We start from the raw sequence: 15,972 nt of genomic DNA, 5'->3' as shown, positions 1-15,972 counted from the left end.
TTGTTTGAGAAATATCTTCATATCCTTTGCCCATTTTATGATTGGGCTGTCTTTTTATTATTGAGTTCTAAGAAATCTTTATGTATTCTGGATACTAGATACTTATTAAATACTGTATATGATTTGCCAATATTTTCTCCCATTCTGTGAGTTGCCTTTTTATTTTCTTGAGAGTATCTGTCCTTTAATGCACAAAAGATTTGAATTTTTTAAGTTTATTTATTTATTTTGAAAGAGAGAGCTGGGCAGGGACAGAGAGAGAGGGAGACAGGTGAATCCCAGGCAGGCTCTGCACTGACAGCACAGAGCCCAACATGGGACTCGAACTCAATCGTGACCTGAGCTGAAGTTGGATGCTTAACCAACTAAGCCATCCAGGTGCCCTCAAAGATTTTAATTCTGATAAACTTCAATTTATTTATTTTTGTTGCTTGTGCTCTTGGTGTCATATTTGAGAAACAGTTGCCTAATCCAAGATCTTGAAGATTTACACTTTTGTTTCTTGCCAACAGTTTGTATACTTTTCTCTCTTACATTAGCCCTTTTACCTATTTTAGACTCATTTTCATATATGGTATGGCACAGGGGTCCAAATTCATTATTTTGCATGTGGAAATACAGTTTTCCCAAAACCATTTATTGAAAAGACTCTTCTTCATTTATTGGCCTTGCCATCCTTGGCAAAAATCAGTTGACCATAGATGTCTGGGTTTATTTCCAGAATCTTTATTCTGTTGTATTGATTTATATGTCTGTCCTTCTGCCAGTACCATCACTGTTTTGATGTAGCTTTGAATTAAATTTTAAAACCAGGAAGTGTGAGTCCTCCAAATTTGTTCTTCTTTTTCAAGACTGTTTGGCTATTCTGGATCTCTTGCATTCCCACAAAAATTTTAGGTTCAGATTGTCCATTTTTCCAAAAGAAGCAGTTGAAATTTTGATAGGGATTACACTAAATGTATAAAGCAATTGAGAAATATTGCTATCTCAATATTACGTCTTCTAATCCTTGGACACAGGATATCTTTCTCTTTATCTAAGTTTTTTATTTCAACAGTGTTTTAACAAGTTGTTTAACAAAGTTTCAACAAGTCTTGTCCTTTGTTTAAGTTTCTCTTTTTAGTGATCTCTTTGCTCAATGTGGGACTCCAACCCATGACCCCAACATCAAGAGTTGCACACTCTTCTCACTAAGCCAGCCAGATGCCCCAAGTCTTGTACTTCTTTTCTTAATTTTATTCTAAGTATTTTATTGTTTTTAATGCTATTGTAAACAAATTGTCCTTTTAATTATATTTTTTTATTGTCCACTGCTAGCATACAGTGAACACTACACTGATTTTTGCATATTGATGTTGTATCCTACAACTTTGCTGAATTTGTCTATTAGTTCTAATGGGTTTTTTGGTATATTGATTCCTTAGGCATTTGTATATATAAGGTGATGTCATCTACAAATAGAGATTGTTTAATTTCTTTTTTTCTTTCTGGATGCTTTTTCTTTCTTTCTTACCTGATTGCCACAACTAGAACTTCCAGTGTACCTTTGTCTTTATTCTAAGGAGAAAGCTTTCAGTCATTCAGCATTAAGTATGATGATAGCCATGTGTTCTTTGTAGATGCCCTTATTCAGGTTGAGGAATTTCCTATCTTATGTGTGTTGAGTGGATTTTTTTGTTTTTTGTCGTGAAAGGATGTTGGATGTTGTCAAATGCTTTTTCTGCATCTACTTATATGATTACGTTTTTTTTTATATATTCTATCAATATGACATATTACATTGACTGGGCCAACCTTACATTTCTAGGATAAATCCCACTTGGTCATGGCACATAATTCTGTTAATATCTACTGGATTTATAGTATGCTCGTATTTTGTCAAGAATTTCTGCATCAGTGTTCATAAAGGATATTGATTTATAATCTTCTAATGTCCTTGTTTGTCTTTGGTGTCAGGGCAATACTAGCATCAAACAATAATTAGGAAGTATTCCACAACTTTTTTTTTTTTTTTTTTTGGTACAGCTTGAGAAGGATTAATATTAATTCTTCTTTATAGTTAATAGGATTCACCAGTGAGGCCATCCAGTTCTGGGCTTTTCTGTGGCATAAGTTTTTTTTATTGTTGACTATATTCCCTATGCTGCACTTTTTTCATAACTAGAAGTGTGTACCCTTTAATTCCCTTCATCTTTTTGCCCATCCACCTCCCCTCTGGCAACTACCAGTTCTTCATATGTAAGAATCCGTGTTTTTGTTTGTTCATTTGTTTGGGTTTTTACATTACACATTTAAGTGAAATCATATGATATTTGTCTTTCTCTGACTTATTTCACTTATCACATACCCTCTAGGTCACTAATGACAAGGTCTCATTCTTTTTTATGGCTGAGTAATATTCTAGTCCATATATACCACATCTTCTTTTTCCATTCATCTCTGGATGGACACTTAGGTTGCGTCCATATTTTGGCTATTATAAATAACGCTACAGTAAACATAACGGTGCATATATCTTTTTGAAATAGTGTTTTCATTTTCTTTGGGTAAATATTCAGTGGTGGAATCACTGGGTCATACGGTATTTCTACTTTAAGTTTTTTGAGAAACCTGCATACTGTTTTCCACAGTGGTTGCACCCATTTACATTCCCACCAACAGCACACGAGGGTTCCCTTTTCTCCACATCCTCACCAACACTTGTTATCTCTTTGTCTTTTTGATATTAACCATTCTGACAGGTGTGAGGTGATGTCTCATTGTGGTTTTCATTTGCATTTTCCTGAGGATAAGTGATGATGAGCATCTTTTCATATGTCTGTTCACCATCTGTAGGTCTTCTTTGGAAAAATGCCTGTTCAGGTCCTCTGCCTATTTTGTAATCAGATTGTTTAGCTTTGTGGTGTTGAGTTGTGTAAATTCTTTATATACTTTGGATATTAACCCCTTATCAGATCTATTATTTGCAATTATCTATTCCCATTCACTAGGTTGCCTTTTTGTTTTGTTGATTTTGATTTGGTTCCCTTTGCTATGTAAAACCTTTTTATTTGGTGTAGTCTCAGGCTTATTTTTGCTTTTGTTTCTCTTGCCTGAGGAGACATATCCATACATATGTTGCTAAGGCCGATATCCAGGAGATTACTGCCTGTTTTCTTTTAGGAGGCTTTATGGTCTCAGGTCTTACATTTAGGTCTTTAATCCACTTGAGTTTATTTTTGTGTATGATATAGGAAAGTAGTCCAGTTTCATTCTTTTGCATGTCCCTGTCCATTTTTCCCGACACTGTCTATTAAAAAGACTGTCTTTTCCTCCATTTTTTTCCTTGCCTCCATAATTGACCAAATAAGCATGGCTTATTTCTTGGCTCTCTTTTCTGTTCCCTTGATCTAAGTATCTGTTTTTGTGTCGGTATCATACTGTTTTGATTACTATCGCTTTGTAGTATAACTTGAAATCTGGTATTATGATACTTCCAGCTTTGTTCTTCTTTCTCAAGATTGCATTGCCTATTTGAGGTGTTTTGTAGTCCATACAAATTTTAGGATTAGTTCTAGTTCTGTGAAAAATGCTATTAGTTTTTTGATAGGAATTACATTGGATCTGTTGATGGCTTTGAGTAATATGGGCTTTTTAACAGTATTAATTCTTCCAGTCCATGAGCAAGGTATATCTTTCCATGAGTTTGTGTCATCTTCAGTTTCTTTCATCAATGTCTTCTTGTGTTCAGGGTATAGATCTTTCACTTCCTTGATTCAGTTTATTCCTAGGCATTTGAATCTTTCTGGTGCAGTTGTTTTCTTAATTTCTCTTTCTGCTGCTTTGTTACTAGTGTAGAGAAGCATAATATTTCTTATATTGAGTTCATATCCTGCGATTTTACTGCATTCATTTATCAGTTCTAATGGTGTTTTGGTGGGGTCTTTAGGGTTTTCTACATATAGTATCATATCGTCTGCAAATAGCGAGAGTTTTCCTTCTCCCTTACCAATATGGATGCCTTTTATTTCTTTTTCTAGTCTGATTGCTACAGCTGGGACGTTCAGTGCTATGTTCAATAAAAGTGATCAGAGTGGACATTTTTGTATTGTTCCCTATCTTAAAGGAAAAGCTTTCAGTTTTTCACCATTGAGTATGATGTTAGCTGTGGGTTTTTCATATATGGCCTTTATTATGTTGAGGTATATTCTCTCTCAGTTTACTTTGTTGAGAGTTTTGATCATCAATAGATATTGTATTTTGTCAAAAGCTTTTTCTACTGCTATTGAAATTATCATATGGTTCAGGACTTTTTTGATTACTGATGGAAGTTTTTTGATTACTGCTATAGTCTCTTTATTTGTTATAAATTTATTTAGATTTCTTTTATGACTTCTTCAATCTGTTTTTGTAGTTTGTCTCTACTCTTGTGTTTATCATTTCCTTTCTCTGCTTTCTTTGGGTTTAGTTTGTTTCCTTTTTCCTAGCTTCTCAGTGTGGAAGTTTAGGTTATTGAGTTGAGATCTTTCTCCTGCATATGAGCTATATGCTCTTATTTCTTTGTATGTCTCAGAATTTTTTTGTTGAAACCTAGACATTTTGAATATTATAATGTGTCTACTCTAGAAATCAAATTCTATCTGTTACCTAAGGGTTTGTTGTGGCTACTCTTTGTAATTGTTTATTTGTTTGTTTTGATTGTTTAGTGACCATTCTGAACTAATTCTGTAGTCTCTGTTCTTTGTTATGTGTGGCCGTTGAAGTCTCTGCTCCTTTAGCTAAGTGATGAGCTAATGATTAGGCAGAGATTACTTAAATTCCTTGAACCAGAATATCTCCCAGTCTTTGTAGAGGATCTCTGAGTGTGTGCTGGGGCAGGTCTTCAGAGTCAACCAGGCAGTTTGCAACCCTGCCTTAGCAATCACTTACAGCTTGCGCAAAGCCTCAGGGTCAGCTGGGGGCCCTCTCCTGTCTTCCCTGACCCTGCACACAGCCCTGGGCGTGTGCATGGTCTTCCAAATTCCCAGGAGTATGTCTGAGATTTTTAAACCTTTAATCCCCACATCTCCTTCTCCAGCCTTTCCTCCCAAGGTTTTTGTTTAGTCTACTGTTTTTGCCCTGTTATCCATTGCCTCAGACGGCAACAACTAAAACATTTGCCTGTAAATGGCTTCCACAAATGGCTTCCCCCAAAAGTGCTTAACAACTTTAGCACTAGGTGCATTCCCTGTTTGGTGAGACAAAGACAAGCCTTTTGAGCCAGTCTTTCCAGGGAGCCACACAGACCAGACAAAATAAATAAATAAATATATTTTACTCCCCCTGGTACTATTACTGAAGACATAAGCTGTTATTTTCAAGACTACAGCTATGCTAAAGAACAGTGGGTGAAACTTGGGTAAGTTAGGATGCCACAGAGCTCACTATTCTTGCCAAGATCCAGCTGATTTTCTTGAATAAGTACTTTCTTGATTACTGCAAGCTTTTGGTTAGTTTTCAGAGTTTTAAAATAGTTGGTTCTAATAGGTTTTGCCTGTTTTTCTACCTATTTTATAGATTGGGGAGACTTTCAGAGTTCCTTACTTCACCATTTTTGCTGACATCACTATTTTCTTTTTTAATTAGGATTTTGCTCTAATAGTTGAGTTCAATTTAAGGGATTGCAGTAGGGTTAGTTTTAAACATAAGGGAAATATTAGGAGATTTGTTGTATAACTAAAAGCTGTCAGACCTGTATCTGAAATGGGATATTTGTGCTTTATTATGTAATGTGCAGTCTTCTAAATGCTTCCTAAAACTTGGATTTAATTTTGGCCCGTGAGCAAATGTAGAGCCATCAAAATTCAGAGAGAAGTATAACACAGAAAAGAATCTAAAAATGGGGGGCGGGGGGTGGGCAATGGAAACCAAGCATTGATATGTAAATGAAGACATGTTTTTCAAATGTCTAACCCAGCACCTGTAGGAGGATATAATGATAGGAAAAGACATGCTTAGAGAAACTCAACTTACAGTGAGAGTGGAAGAGAATTGTAAGAGGAGGAAGAGAGGAAGGCCAATGCTGTGAGTAGGCTTTAAACCAGTGAGCCCAAATAAGACAACAGTGAACATCAAGTTAGTAACCTTGTTCATATCATTAGCATGGTGCTAGAGCCATTTTTTTTAATGTAAAACTAAAATGGGATATTTCTTTACATACCCACACATATTTAAAGGGGCATGTATTTTAAAATTATATTCTGTCATTTTAAAATCAAATTATGTTGGTTCTTTTTGTTTGTCATTTTATTGTTGTTGTTGGTGGTGGTGGTGGTGTGTGTGTGTGTGTGTGTGTGTGTGTGTGTGTGTGTGTGATTTTTTTTGGTAGCAAGGAGCTGTACCTCCTACCAGTTCGGTTCCTCCTGTTGCCGGGGCCGCATCTGTTGGACAGCCTGGAGCAGGATTTGGAATGGTGAGTGGCGACTTGTGCTAAAAATTGTAATTGACATTTTTGAGGCCTTTGCCAAATCCTGTATTAACAAATACTACTACAGAATATAATTCTTCCCTGAATACAGTAAAGTAAAACTCAAAAAATTAAGTCATCTGCTTTAAACATTAGGAAGGCTACACATGACATGACAAAGTCAGCTAGAAAATATTTAAAATTGGGGTGCCTGGGTGGCTTGGTCACTTGAGCATCCAACCCATGGTTTTCTGCTCAGGTCATGGTCCCAAGGTTGTGGGATCGAGCCCCACATTGGTCTCTGCACTGAGTGTGGAACCTGCTTAAGATATTCTCTCTCTCTCTCTCTCTTAGCGCATCGTAGAGCGGCGTAGGAGAGGCCGTCGACACGACAAGCAAAGGAAAAGGAACCCGCACTCTCCTCCGAAGCGCTATGAGGCGAAGAGAGACCAAAGCCTCCCTCTCCGACCGCCGCACTTCCAGCAGGTCACGCTCAGTCGTATCTCTTTCTCTCCCTCTCTCTCTCCCTCTCTCTCTCTCTCTCTCCCTCTCCCCCTCTCCCGCCCCCCCACCCTTCTCCCCCATTCACACTCTCTCTCTCCCTCTCTCTCTCTCTCAAACAAAATATATTTATATTTAAAATAAGTTCTTATATCAAGATAATTTCTATGGTATATAGTTATGTCATTTTTGAAATAATACTTACCAAACATATTGTTAGCTCAGTTATCAAAACTCTTAATCACTATACTAGCACTTTTCACTTACCACTTTTATCACTAGTAAATATTAGGACTATGATCCATAAATCAACACAGTTGATCAACAATTCTTTATCTCTTAAGAATTATGCTTACAGCAGACAAATAATCACCAACAAAGCCTGGTTGGGATAAGGATGCCCTGTGGCCAGCCAGACTTCCACCGCACCTCAGTGATTCTCTGCCGTCTGCCAGCCTTATGGCACCCATTGTTCAAAATTACAAGTTATACTTTCTCACAGACCTGCATTCCTCAAAAATTTTCAGAAACATATTAAAAACATAAACGTCAGGCACTACTGTTACAAGATTCTTTACCTCAATACCTGGAGGTCGCTGTCTCACTCTTCCAAAGAATGAAGGCACAGAGTAAAATGAACAGCAGGCAAGAGTTTGGAAGAGTGTAAAATCAGAAAGTAAGAACAGTATGAAAGCTCTCTTTACAGAGAGGGAGCATTCGAAAGTGAATGCCCGCAGACTGTGGGCCAAGGGCTTTGTTTTTATAGGGTTTTGCTTGGCCCCTTTCCTTCCCCCTTGTTTCTTCTCAGGTCCTGCCCTTATTGGCTGGTAACTCTAAATGCCTGGTCATTCCTTTTTGATTGGGTCATTTCCACTGTATGAGGGGTGGTCTGCAGCCATACCACTCCTGGTGGGTCGTATGTTTTATGGTCTACTACTTATTTTTAGTTATGTCTTTTGTCAAATTCCTGAAGGAAACCTGACGGGAGTAGGTGGTGTCCGCTACATGCTTAAGAGGAACCTTCTGCCTGATGGGGGGTTTGCTGTGGTCAGGTGCTCCCCACATTCTTCCAAAATAGGTGTTTTTCCCCACCCAGGGACCTCAAGTCCTAACATTCCCCTCTCTGCCTATTTTATCCTATCTTTTCCCCATCATATGACCATAGTGGATTCCACTTAGGGTGTGAACCACTCTTCCTTTTCAGCCTCCGGCTGGGACTGGCATGCCCATGATGCCTCAGCAGCCAGTGATGTTTGCACAGCCCATGATGAGGCCACCCTTTGGAGCTGCAGCTGTACCTGGCACACAGGTCGGTTTTTTAATGTCCTCAAAATAATGACATTAATGTGTGAGTATAAAACTGCCATGTGGCAGACTCTTTAATCTTTTACCTGATATAATCCTTATATCTGTTGCTTCAGAAGTTAGGGGAACATGAAAGACAGATTAGCAATAGTGTGAGAAAAATGAATAGAAGTAACTTCCTATCCTAAGTCCCTCCATTCCTCTCCTACTTAATTCGGAATAATTCCTGAGAACAGCTAGACATTTAAAGTATCTGAGCATTTATTCTGTAAAAATGAGTACTTCGGATTCGTAGTTTTATTATGTGTTTCCAGAGTTAGGTAAACTCAGGGATAGGGACCGCAGTCCTCCAGACCACCAGGTTTGCCCAGGCGTTGTGATACTAACGACAACAAGTTTGCCAAACTGCAGAGTCCAGGGGAGCAGCCCCTACTGTTGCAGGATTTTTTACCACAATACCCGGGATTCGTTGTCTGGCCACTTTGAAGAATGAAGAGGTGGACACAAAATGAGTAGCAGGCAAAAGTTTACTAGAGTATAAGATCAGAAAGGAAGAATAGTAGGAAAGCTCTCTTTACAGAGAGTGGACATTTGAAACTGAACGCCCGAGGACTATAGGTGAGGGTCCTTGTTTTATAAGGTTCTGGTCAGCCCTCCCTTCCCTTCCCCCTTGTTCCTAGGTTCTACCCTTATTGGCTTGGTAGCTCTAGGTGCTGGGTTGTCCATTCCTGATTGGCTCGTTTCCATTGCATGTGGGTGGTCTCTGGCCATACCTAGGTGTTTTGTTCAATTCCTGAAGGAAAACCTGAGGCGGGGAGTAGGTGGGGTCTGTTACATTCTTAAGAAAAACCTTAAGCCTGAGGGGTTTTGCTCCCCGCATTGTTCCAAAATAGGTGTTTTCCTCCACCCAGGGACTTCAGGTCCTAATCTTTCCCTCTCTGCCTACTGAATCCTATCTTCTCCTATCAAATACAAGGCTGCCCTCACTTCAGACACCAGCCACAAGTTTGAGAGTCCCAAGGGCTACCCTCTCACTTCAGACCAGCTGCCTACAAATTTGAAGGTTCTCAGACAATTTCCTAGAATAACACACAGAACTCAGGAAAGCATGAAATGTGTTGCAGTTTTATTATAGTGAAAGTATACAAATTAGATGTAGCCAAAAGAAAAGATGTGCAGGGTGAAATCTGGAACTGGGAAGGTCCCAAGCATGAAGCGTCTTTGCCCTCCAGAGTGTGTTACTCATCCGAGTATAACAATATACATGCAGTATCGCCAACCCAGGAAGCTCCCCTGCACCTGGGGACGCGTGCTGCCTTTGTATTGAAGTTTCCGTATATAGGAATGACTGAATTCTTGTCTCTGTGGTTGAACTTAATCTCCAACCCCCCCCTCCCCCCGCCCTGACCTCACTGAAAGTCAGGCTGATATCATGTAGCCCCAAGAGCCAACACTGTAATCATACTGGTATTTCTGGTGTGGCCAGTCCCCACCCTGAGTCCTCTTACTAGCATCGACTGTCAGGTGTGGTTCCAAGAACCTTTGTCCACCCTGAATGACAAAGACATTCCTATCACTCAGGAAATTCCATAGGTTTAAGGGTTACCTACCAGGATTCAGGACAAACGACAAACCCCTCTTTAGATGAGGCCCTATTTCTTACTACACAAAGTGCTACCTTCGCTTACAAAGATGCTAAGGCATGTACACTTTGCTGAATTGTTTTGCTAATAGTGATAGTCATGCTGATGAGTAACCAGTTCTTGATTCCTCTTATAAATGTCCTGGCCAAGGTGAGGGTATATGTAGAACCAAAGAGGCTTTCACCATGAGAAACTGACATGGATGGAGTCAAAACACCAAGTATGACTTTACTAGCACCATGCTGAGCAAAGCAAAACAAATAGCTCAAATACAATGTAATGGTATCGGCAAATGGTTTCACTTCTATAATGTTTTTAACTTACCAAATGGTGTTTATATTGTGTTATCCTTCGGATACCTACTTTGAACTTTCTGAGAATACTTTAATCTCTTTGGCTTCCTTTCATCGTCTCTAAAATCCATCCTCCCTACCCATTCCCAAATTTTACTTTCAGCTTCTTTAACCCCTCAAAAGCCACAGTGACCAGAAGAGAGAATGATGGGTGTTCCAAGAGATAAATTTAGAATGTGAGAAACCCTAGCCTTCAAGGCCATACTCAAAATACTGGCTTCCTGAGAAATTTTCTACCCTGCTCTGAGACAAATGGACCCTACCTCATGTGGTTTCTGAAGGGAGTGAGGAAGGTTCTGGGGGTAATAGTTGGGGTTTAATTTAATCTAGATATATTTAAATTGTAGGAAGGACCTGATTTATTATGAATGTTTTCGTGATGGTTGAATATACCCATGACTACCACTTTTTTGAGAAAAGGCAGGACATTTCTATTTTTATTACTTGGAAGAATTATTATTGAGGCTTTTAAAATCTTATTGTATTTAGTGTGCTGAAAGCTTTAGAAATAAATTAACATAATATTATTTAAGTAGTTGTTTTTCTTGCATAATGCCAGTGTTACATAGCATCAGTTCATTTACTTAACTCAAAGAATGAAAATGAAAACTAGATGGCATGATGAAAATCGTGTTTTAATCATTTAATTGAATTTATAGTGATTTAGGAAACAGTATGCCATTTTAATAAAAGTTTTCGATTGTATTTCCCATATCAGAGAAGCATCAGAGATGATTATACTAGATAGTAAAATATGATTTTGTAACTTCAGAAAACAAAACAGTTTTTCATTACTGACACCTGGACTGTTCCACTCTATCTCATTTGGTTGGTATCATGATGATGTCATCTAACCAAATTATTCATGATGAACCAACTCTTGAGTTTCTTACCTTCCGAACAGCTTCAACACTTGCATTTATTTTCTTCCTGATCTTCCTGTGAAGTAGGATTCCTGCTTTTCAAAAAGGAAATTTGACTGATAGGTACTACCGGTCACTCAATAGTTTCTAGACGTGGGAACAAATCTAAAAATCCTTACTTCTGGAGCTCTATTTATTGAACCAATGAAAACATATATCGCTACCCCACAATCAGAGATTTCTATCCTGTTACAGGGTAGGAGAATAATTAGACTCTAAGGATCCATGTAAATTATTACCCTATATAGATTACGTGACCTTTTCCAAGGCCTCATACCCTAACACTCCTGCAAAAGCCTGCTTCCAAAGCTTATTTCTGTCACGTAATGAAATAATATGGGTGTTAATTAAAGAGAATCAAGGTAAGTTCATTCTTTGTTGCTTTTGCTAACAGTACAATATGATTTTATCCTATGGCATTTAGTAATTAGCCCTGTCTGTGAGCCGGACAGGCAATACAATTTACTGACATTCATAACTGGGAAACTCTGCCCATCTGAAACAGACAGTGCCCCCAAACTTGTTTTCATTTAAAATGCTTTGTATGAAATTCTGGGATACCTAGCTAATAATTTAAAGTAATTTCTTAAGTGACTTTCTGCAAATTATTTCCTTTCAATTTTTCCTTCAAACTCATTCTCACTGTAAGGAAAAGTTATTAAAATTCCTTTATTAGCTTAGTGGTACTGATAACTCAAAGTAAAAATGATTTTGTATAGAGCAATTGATTGTTGTGTTTTTTTACTCCATATTCATAATATCTGTATGTGACTAGTTTTCCATGTCTTCCCTAACTCTTACCCATATTGTTCTGCCTGAGTCCTCAAATACTACTTGGGCAAAATCTGCTGTCAGAGAATTTTGAGAAAGCCAAATATCATTTGAAATGTACTTTATGAATCCAAAATTAAACACAACACTGTGGCTGAGTAGAACAAAGTAGATTTTATAAACCTTTAGCCATCTGATCTTCTGCATGTTTGGTTTCTGTGGTATGTGCTCTGCCTAATGCTTACCTGTCTCTCTGTTTGATTTCTCTTTCTGCTATCTTGGGCTGGCTTTTCCCCATTAGCTTTCTCCAAGCCCTACACCTGCCACTCAGAGTCCCAAGAAACCTCCAGCAAAGGACCCATTAGCGGATCTTAACATCAAGGATTTCTTGTAAACAATTTAAGGTATCTAATATTGAGCTTTTCCTGTGGGCTTGCAATAATGACCTATGCAGTGCTTAGCTATTTCAGGTATGATATTTGTACCTCTGTGCTTTGAATACATGTATAGAGTAATAATTTGAGTGTTTATACTTATTAAGTCAGTATTAAAAGCCATTAATGAATTATCAGTATTTTTTTTTAAATCTTAATTTATAAAACTAAGAGAGAGAAAAGCCTCCAAGTTGTCCTGAAAAGCACAAAAATTTTACTGATAAAGCAAAAAGTTACCTGAGCTACTTGGTAAATTAAAAAATTACCACTTTACTACCTGATGATTGGAATTTATAAAAAGCTAACATTTATAATATTGCATTTAGAAATCATCTAAGAATATACTTGACTACAAAATTGTATTTTGTATTTGTTTATACTTTTTTGGCCTATCAAATAAAGCCTAGATTATTACCCTTTGCATTTCTGCATTCAAGCAGAATTTTAAATTTCTAATGCTGTAGTTTTAAATTTCTAGTATAATTTATGCAGTGATGATTAATGGACTTATGGAAGGAAACCAGTAAAGGAAAAGTGTTTACTAGTAACCCCAAACCTAACACAGTGGGTAGATTCTCAACAAATACTTGCAGAAAGTGGATAAACAGTAATAATGCTGCTTTTTTTTGCACAGTACTTTTCATATCCACTTCCTAATCATGAACTCCTCTGGTCATCTTTGTGAGAAATTAAATCCTATGGAATAAACTAGCCAGATGCTTTTTGTCTCCATTGCACAGCTGAAGGAACTGATCATTGACATTGAGTGATTTGCCCAAGGTCACACACTAGAGGAAGAGTAAGAGTGTCAACACTTTTGGGCCATTGTCCAATGTAATTTTTATTTTGTGTGTGTGTGTGTGTGTGTGTGTGTGTACACACACACACACATATGTATATGTATATATATATATATATATGTGTGTGTATATATATATGTATATACACACACACACATATGTACACATACATACATATACATATGTATATTTAAACTTTCTCTAATGCCTACTAATATTTTTAGTGGATATTTTTTTGGATTCCTACTTGATGTTTTTTTCTTATATAAAGTTAGTAAGTTTTATCATTTTAAGGCCTTGACATCTCAGCCAAGTAATTTCTCCTTGTGCCTAACTTTTCCACTTTTGGTTGGACTGGGCTAGTGTAGGCATAAATGAGACAATGAGCACTTCTTAGCCATTAAAGTTTCAGGACCTACCAAGGATACTGCAGGGAGCAGCCTTTTATCCACCTCTCATTCAGTAAATATCACTCTCATCATATGCCCAGAACTCTGATGAGCACCTGAGACAGAGATGCTTGAGACAGCCCCGAGCCCAAAGGTTCACAGTCACAAGGGAGACAGACACAGACTAATTTATGAAAAAGAGTTACCCATGTGATTAAGGCTTCACCCCAGGAAGATTTCCTGGCAGAGGTGACTGGTTAAACACAGACTGGCCAGAGTAAAGGGGGAAGTGGTATTCGCAAAGGCACTGAGTCGCCATGGAAATCTCCCTCCTCTATTCTGTTACTTGTTCAACTGTTTAGTGACTCAGTGAACACCATAACTGAAAAGAAGCAAAAAATAATGAAAACGACTGCCATTCCTTTTCCCCCCTTCTGCCCTGTTTTAAAGGTGAACTGTTCTTAATAGCAGATGTCTCACTACTAAGATTTCTAATAAGTATCCACATCTCAAAATTTTGCTATTTTTATCTAAAATGAAACTATACATTAAAAGTTTTTAAAAAAATTTTCTTCCTTGCTAAAACTTTAAGCAAAGAATTGTGAAAGGTATATAAGTGTGAATTTGTTATACAGAAACATTTTGCATGAAGATTTTTCATAGTAACTGTGAAATAAAAATTGAAAGGGAGGTAGTATGTTTGAGGAGTGTGTAATATTGTTTCTAACTCAAGTACTTTTTATCTTTACAGCTGCAATTTTTGTGACTGAATAGGAAAAAAATAATGAGTTTGGAGACTTCAAATAAAATTGATGCTCAGAGTTTCAAAGTGAGCCACCAGTACCAAACCCAATGCTTACTCGTAACTTCTCTTCCAAAATGTGTAGCACAGCTGTGAAAGTGAACATTAGGAATGTGTACTACCTTAGCTGTTATCCCTACTCTCAAAATTGTAGTGTATTTGGGTTATTTGTGTGTTGTACGATGTAAAAACAATGAATGGATGTTCCTGATGCCTTTAGTGCTTTTCTGGACCTCGCCCATGGACGGATGACGCAGCTGTTGTGTGGTGAGCCGTTTGGAAAGATGTGTCTGTGTTTTTGAAGGTTTCAATGTATATATGACTTTTGGACAAACCTAAACTCTCCCCATGAATTCTCTTTTTCTCTGTATCTCTGTTACAAACATAGTGTGATAATATCAAATAGTAAGGAAAACACTCTTAAATATACAAAACTTTTTCGGTGTGGAGTACATTTTTCCAATCACAGGAACTTCAACTGTTGTGAGAAATGTTTATTTTTGTGGCACTGTATATGTTAAGAAATTTTGTTTTAAAAAATATAAGGGTTAACGTCCATAATAAATACTTCTCCTTGAACCTACCTTATCAAGAATGAAAAAATCATATGGAAAGAATTCCATATGTAATCACTGCTATATTAAAATGTATATTTTGATTATATTTGACAGGTTTTGCATCTAAATTGACCTATTTATTCATTCTTGATTAAATGCACTGAAAAGTAAAGAGTCTGTTTCTATCACGTCCGTGAAAATGAAATTAGAGATGTGCTATTCAGATGATTATGAAGGCACCCCGAGGTATATCTGTAATTTAAAGATTACTGCAAATATTTTTATTTTATTGTGGGTTTTATGTACATCTGTTAATTTAGTATTTCTTTGTGTGTTCTGTAGACTAGTGTTCTTCCATCCCTCAACTGAGCTCAAAGTAGGTTTCGTTGTACCATTGTGATTAGAATTTAAACTAATTCAGAGAATTGTATCCTTTACTGTACATATTGTATTCTTTAATTTTTAATTTGTTGTCATACTGTATGTGCTGATGGCTTGGCTTAAGATTTTGATGCATAAATGAGGTCACTGTTGATCAGTGTTGCTAGTGGCTTGGCAGCTCTTTGTAAAAGCATACTGGGTTGGAAAGGTGTTTGCCTATTTTTCAAATTATTTAATAGATGTATGGTACCATTTAAAAGTGGTTGTATCTGAATTTACTGTGGGGATAACATACACTGTAATGGGGAAAAATTACCTAAAACCAATTTCAAAATGGCATTTCTTTCTATTTCAGTTTAAAAACCCAGTGCATGTACGCCCTCTGAGATGCAATAAACACCTTGAACAAAGAAAATGCAAACATAATCTTTCTCTTTTTGATTATTTTTTAGAGAAAACATCTGCTTCAGATGACACACAGCATATACAAATATTGAACACTTAAAAACATTCACAGTGAGAAATGCTGGCCATGCCAACATAGTTGTGATTATTTTACAATAAGTCAAAAACCAGAAAAAAAACATTATTATCAGCTGTTGCTAAACTTGAGACTCCATGGATGCTGCCAAATAAACTGAATTCCATATTTCAAAAAAGAAGAGGATGAACTATTTTTTAAATTATGC

General features: G+C 37.1%; 1 protein-coding gene across 4 annotated transcripts in view; it reads left to right on the top strand.

Annotated features, from left to right (window-relative positions):
* The window catches only part of SNAP91 (synaptosome associated protein 91), a 147,543-nt gene extending 131,839 nt beyond the window's left edge, over positions 1-15,704 (top strand). For all 4 annotated transcript variants that reach the window (XM_030315917.1, XM_030315913.1, XM_030315914.1 and 1 more), the window contains exons 27-30: positions 6,347-6,430; positions 8,130-8,234; positions 12,222-12,324; positions 14,295-15,704. In XM_030315917.1, the coding sequence (XP_030171777.1) occupies positions 6,347-6,430; positions 8,130-8,234; positions 12,222-12,314 (282 nt within the window). In that variant the 3' untranslated portion in view covers positions 12,315-12,324; positions 14,295-15,704. The remainder of the gene's footprint in view (positions 1-6,346; positions 6,431-8,129; positions 8,235-12,221; positions 12,325-14,294) is intronic.
* The last annotated feature ends 268 nt before the right edge of the window (positions 15,705-15,972 follow it).

Source organism: Lynx canadensis, chromosome B2 (genome assembly GCF_007474595.2).
Source record: "Lynx canadensis isolate LIC74 chromosome B2, mLynCan4.pri.v2, whole genome shotgun sequence".
Lineage (NCBI taxonomy): Eukaryota > Metazoa > Chordata > Mammalia > Carnivora > Felidae > Lynx > Lynx canadensis.
This window is presented reverse-complemented; position numbering and strand designations above follow the sequence as displayed.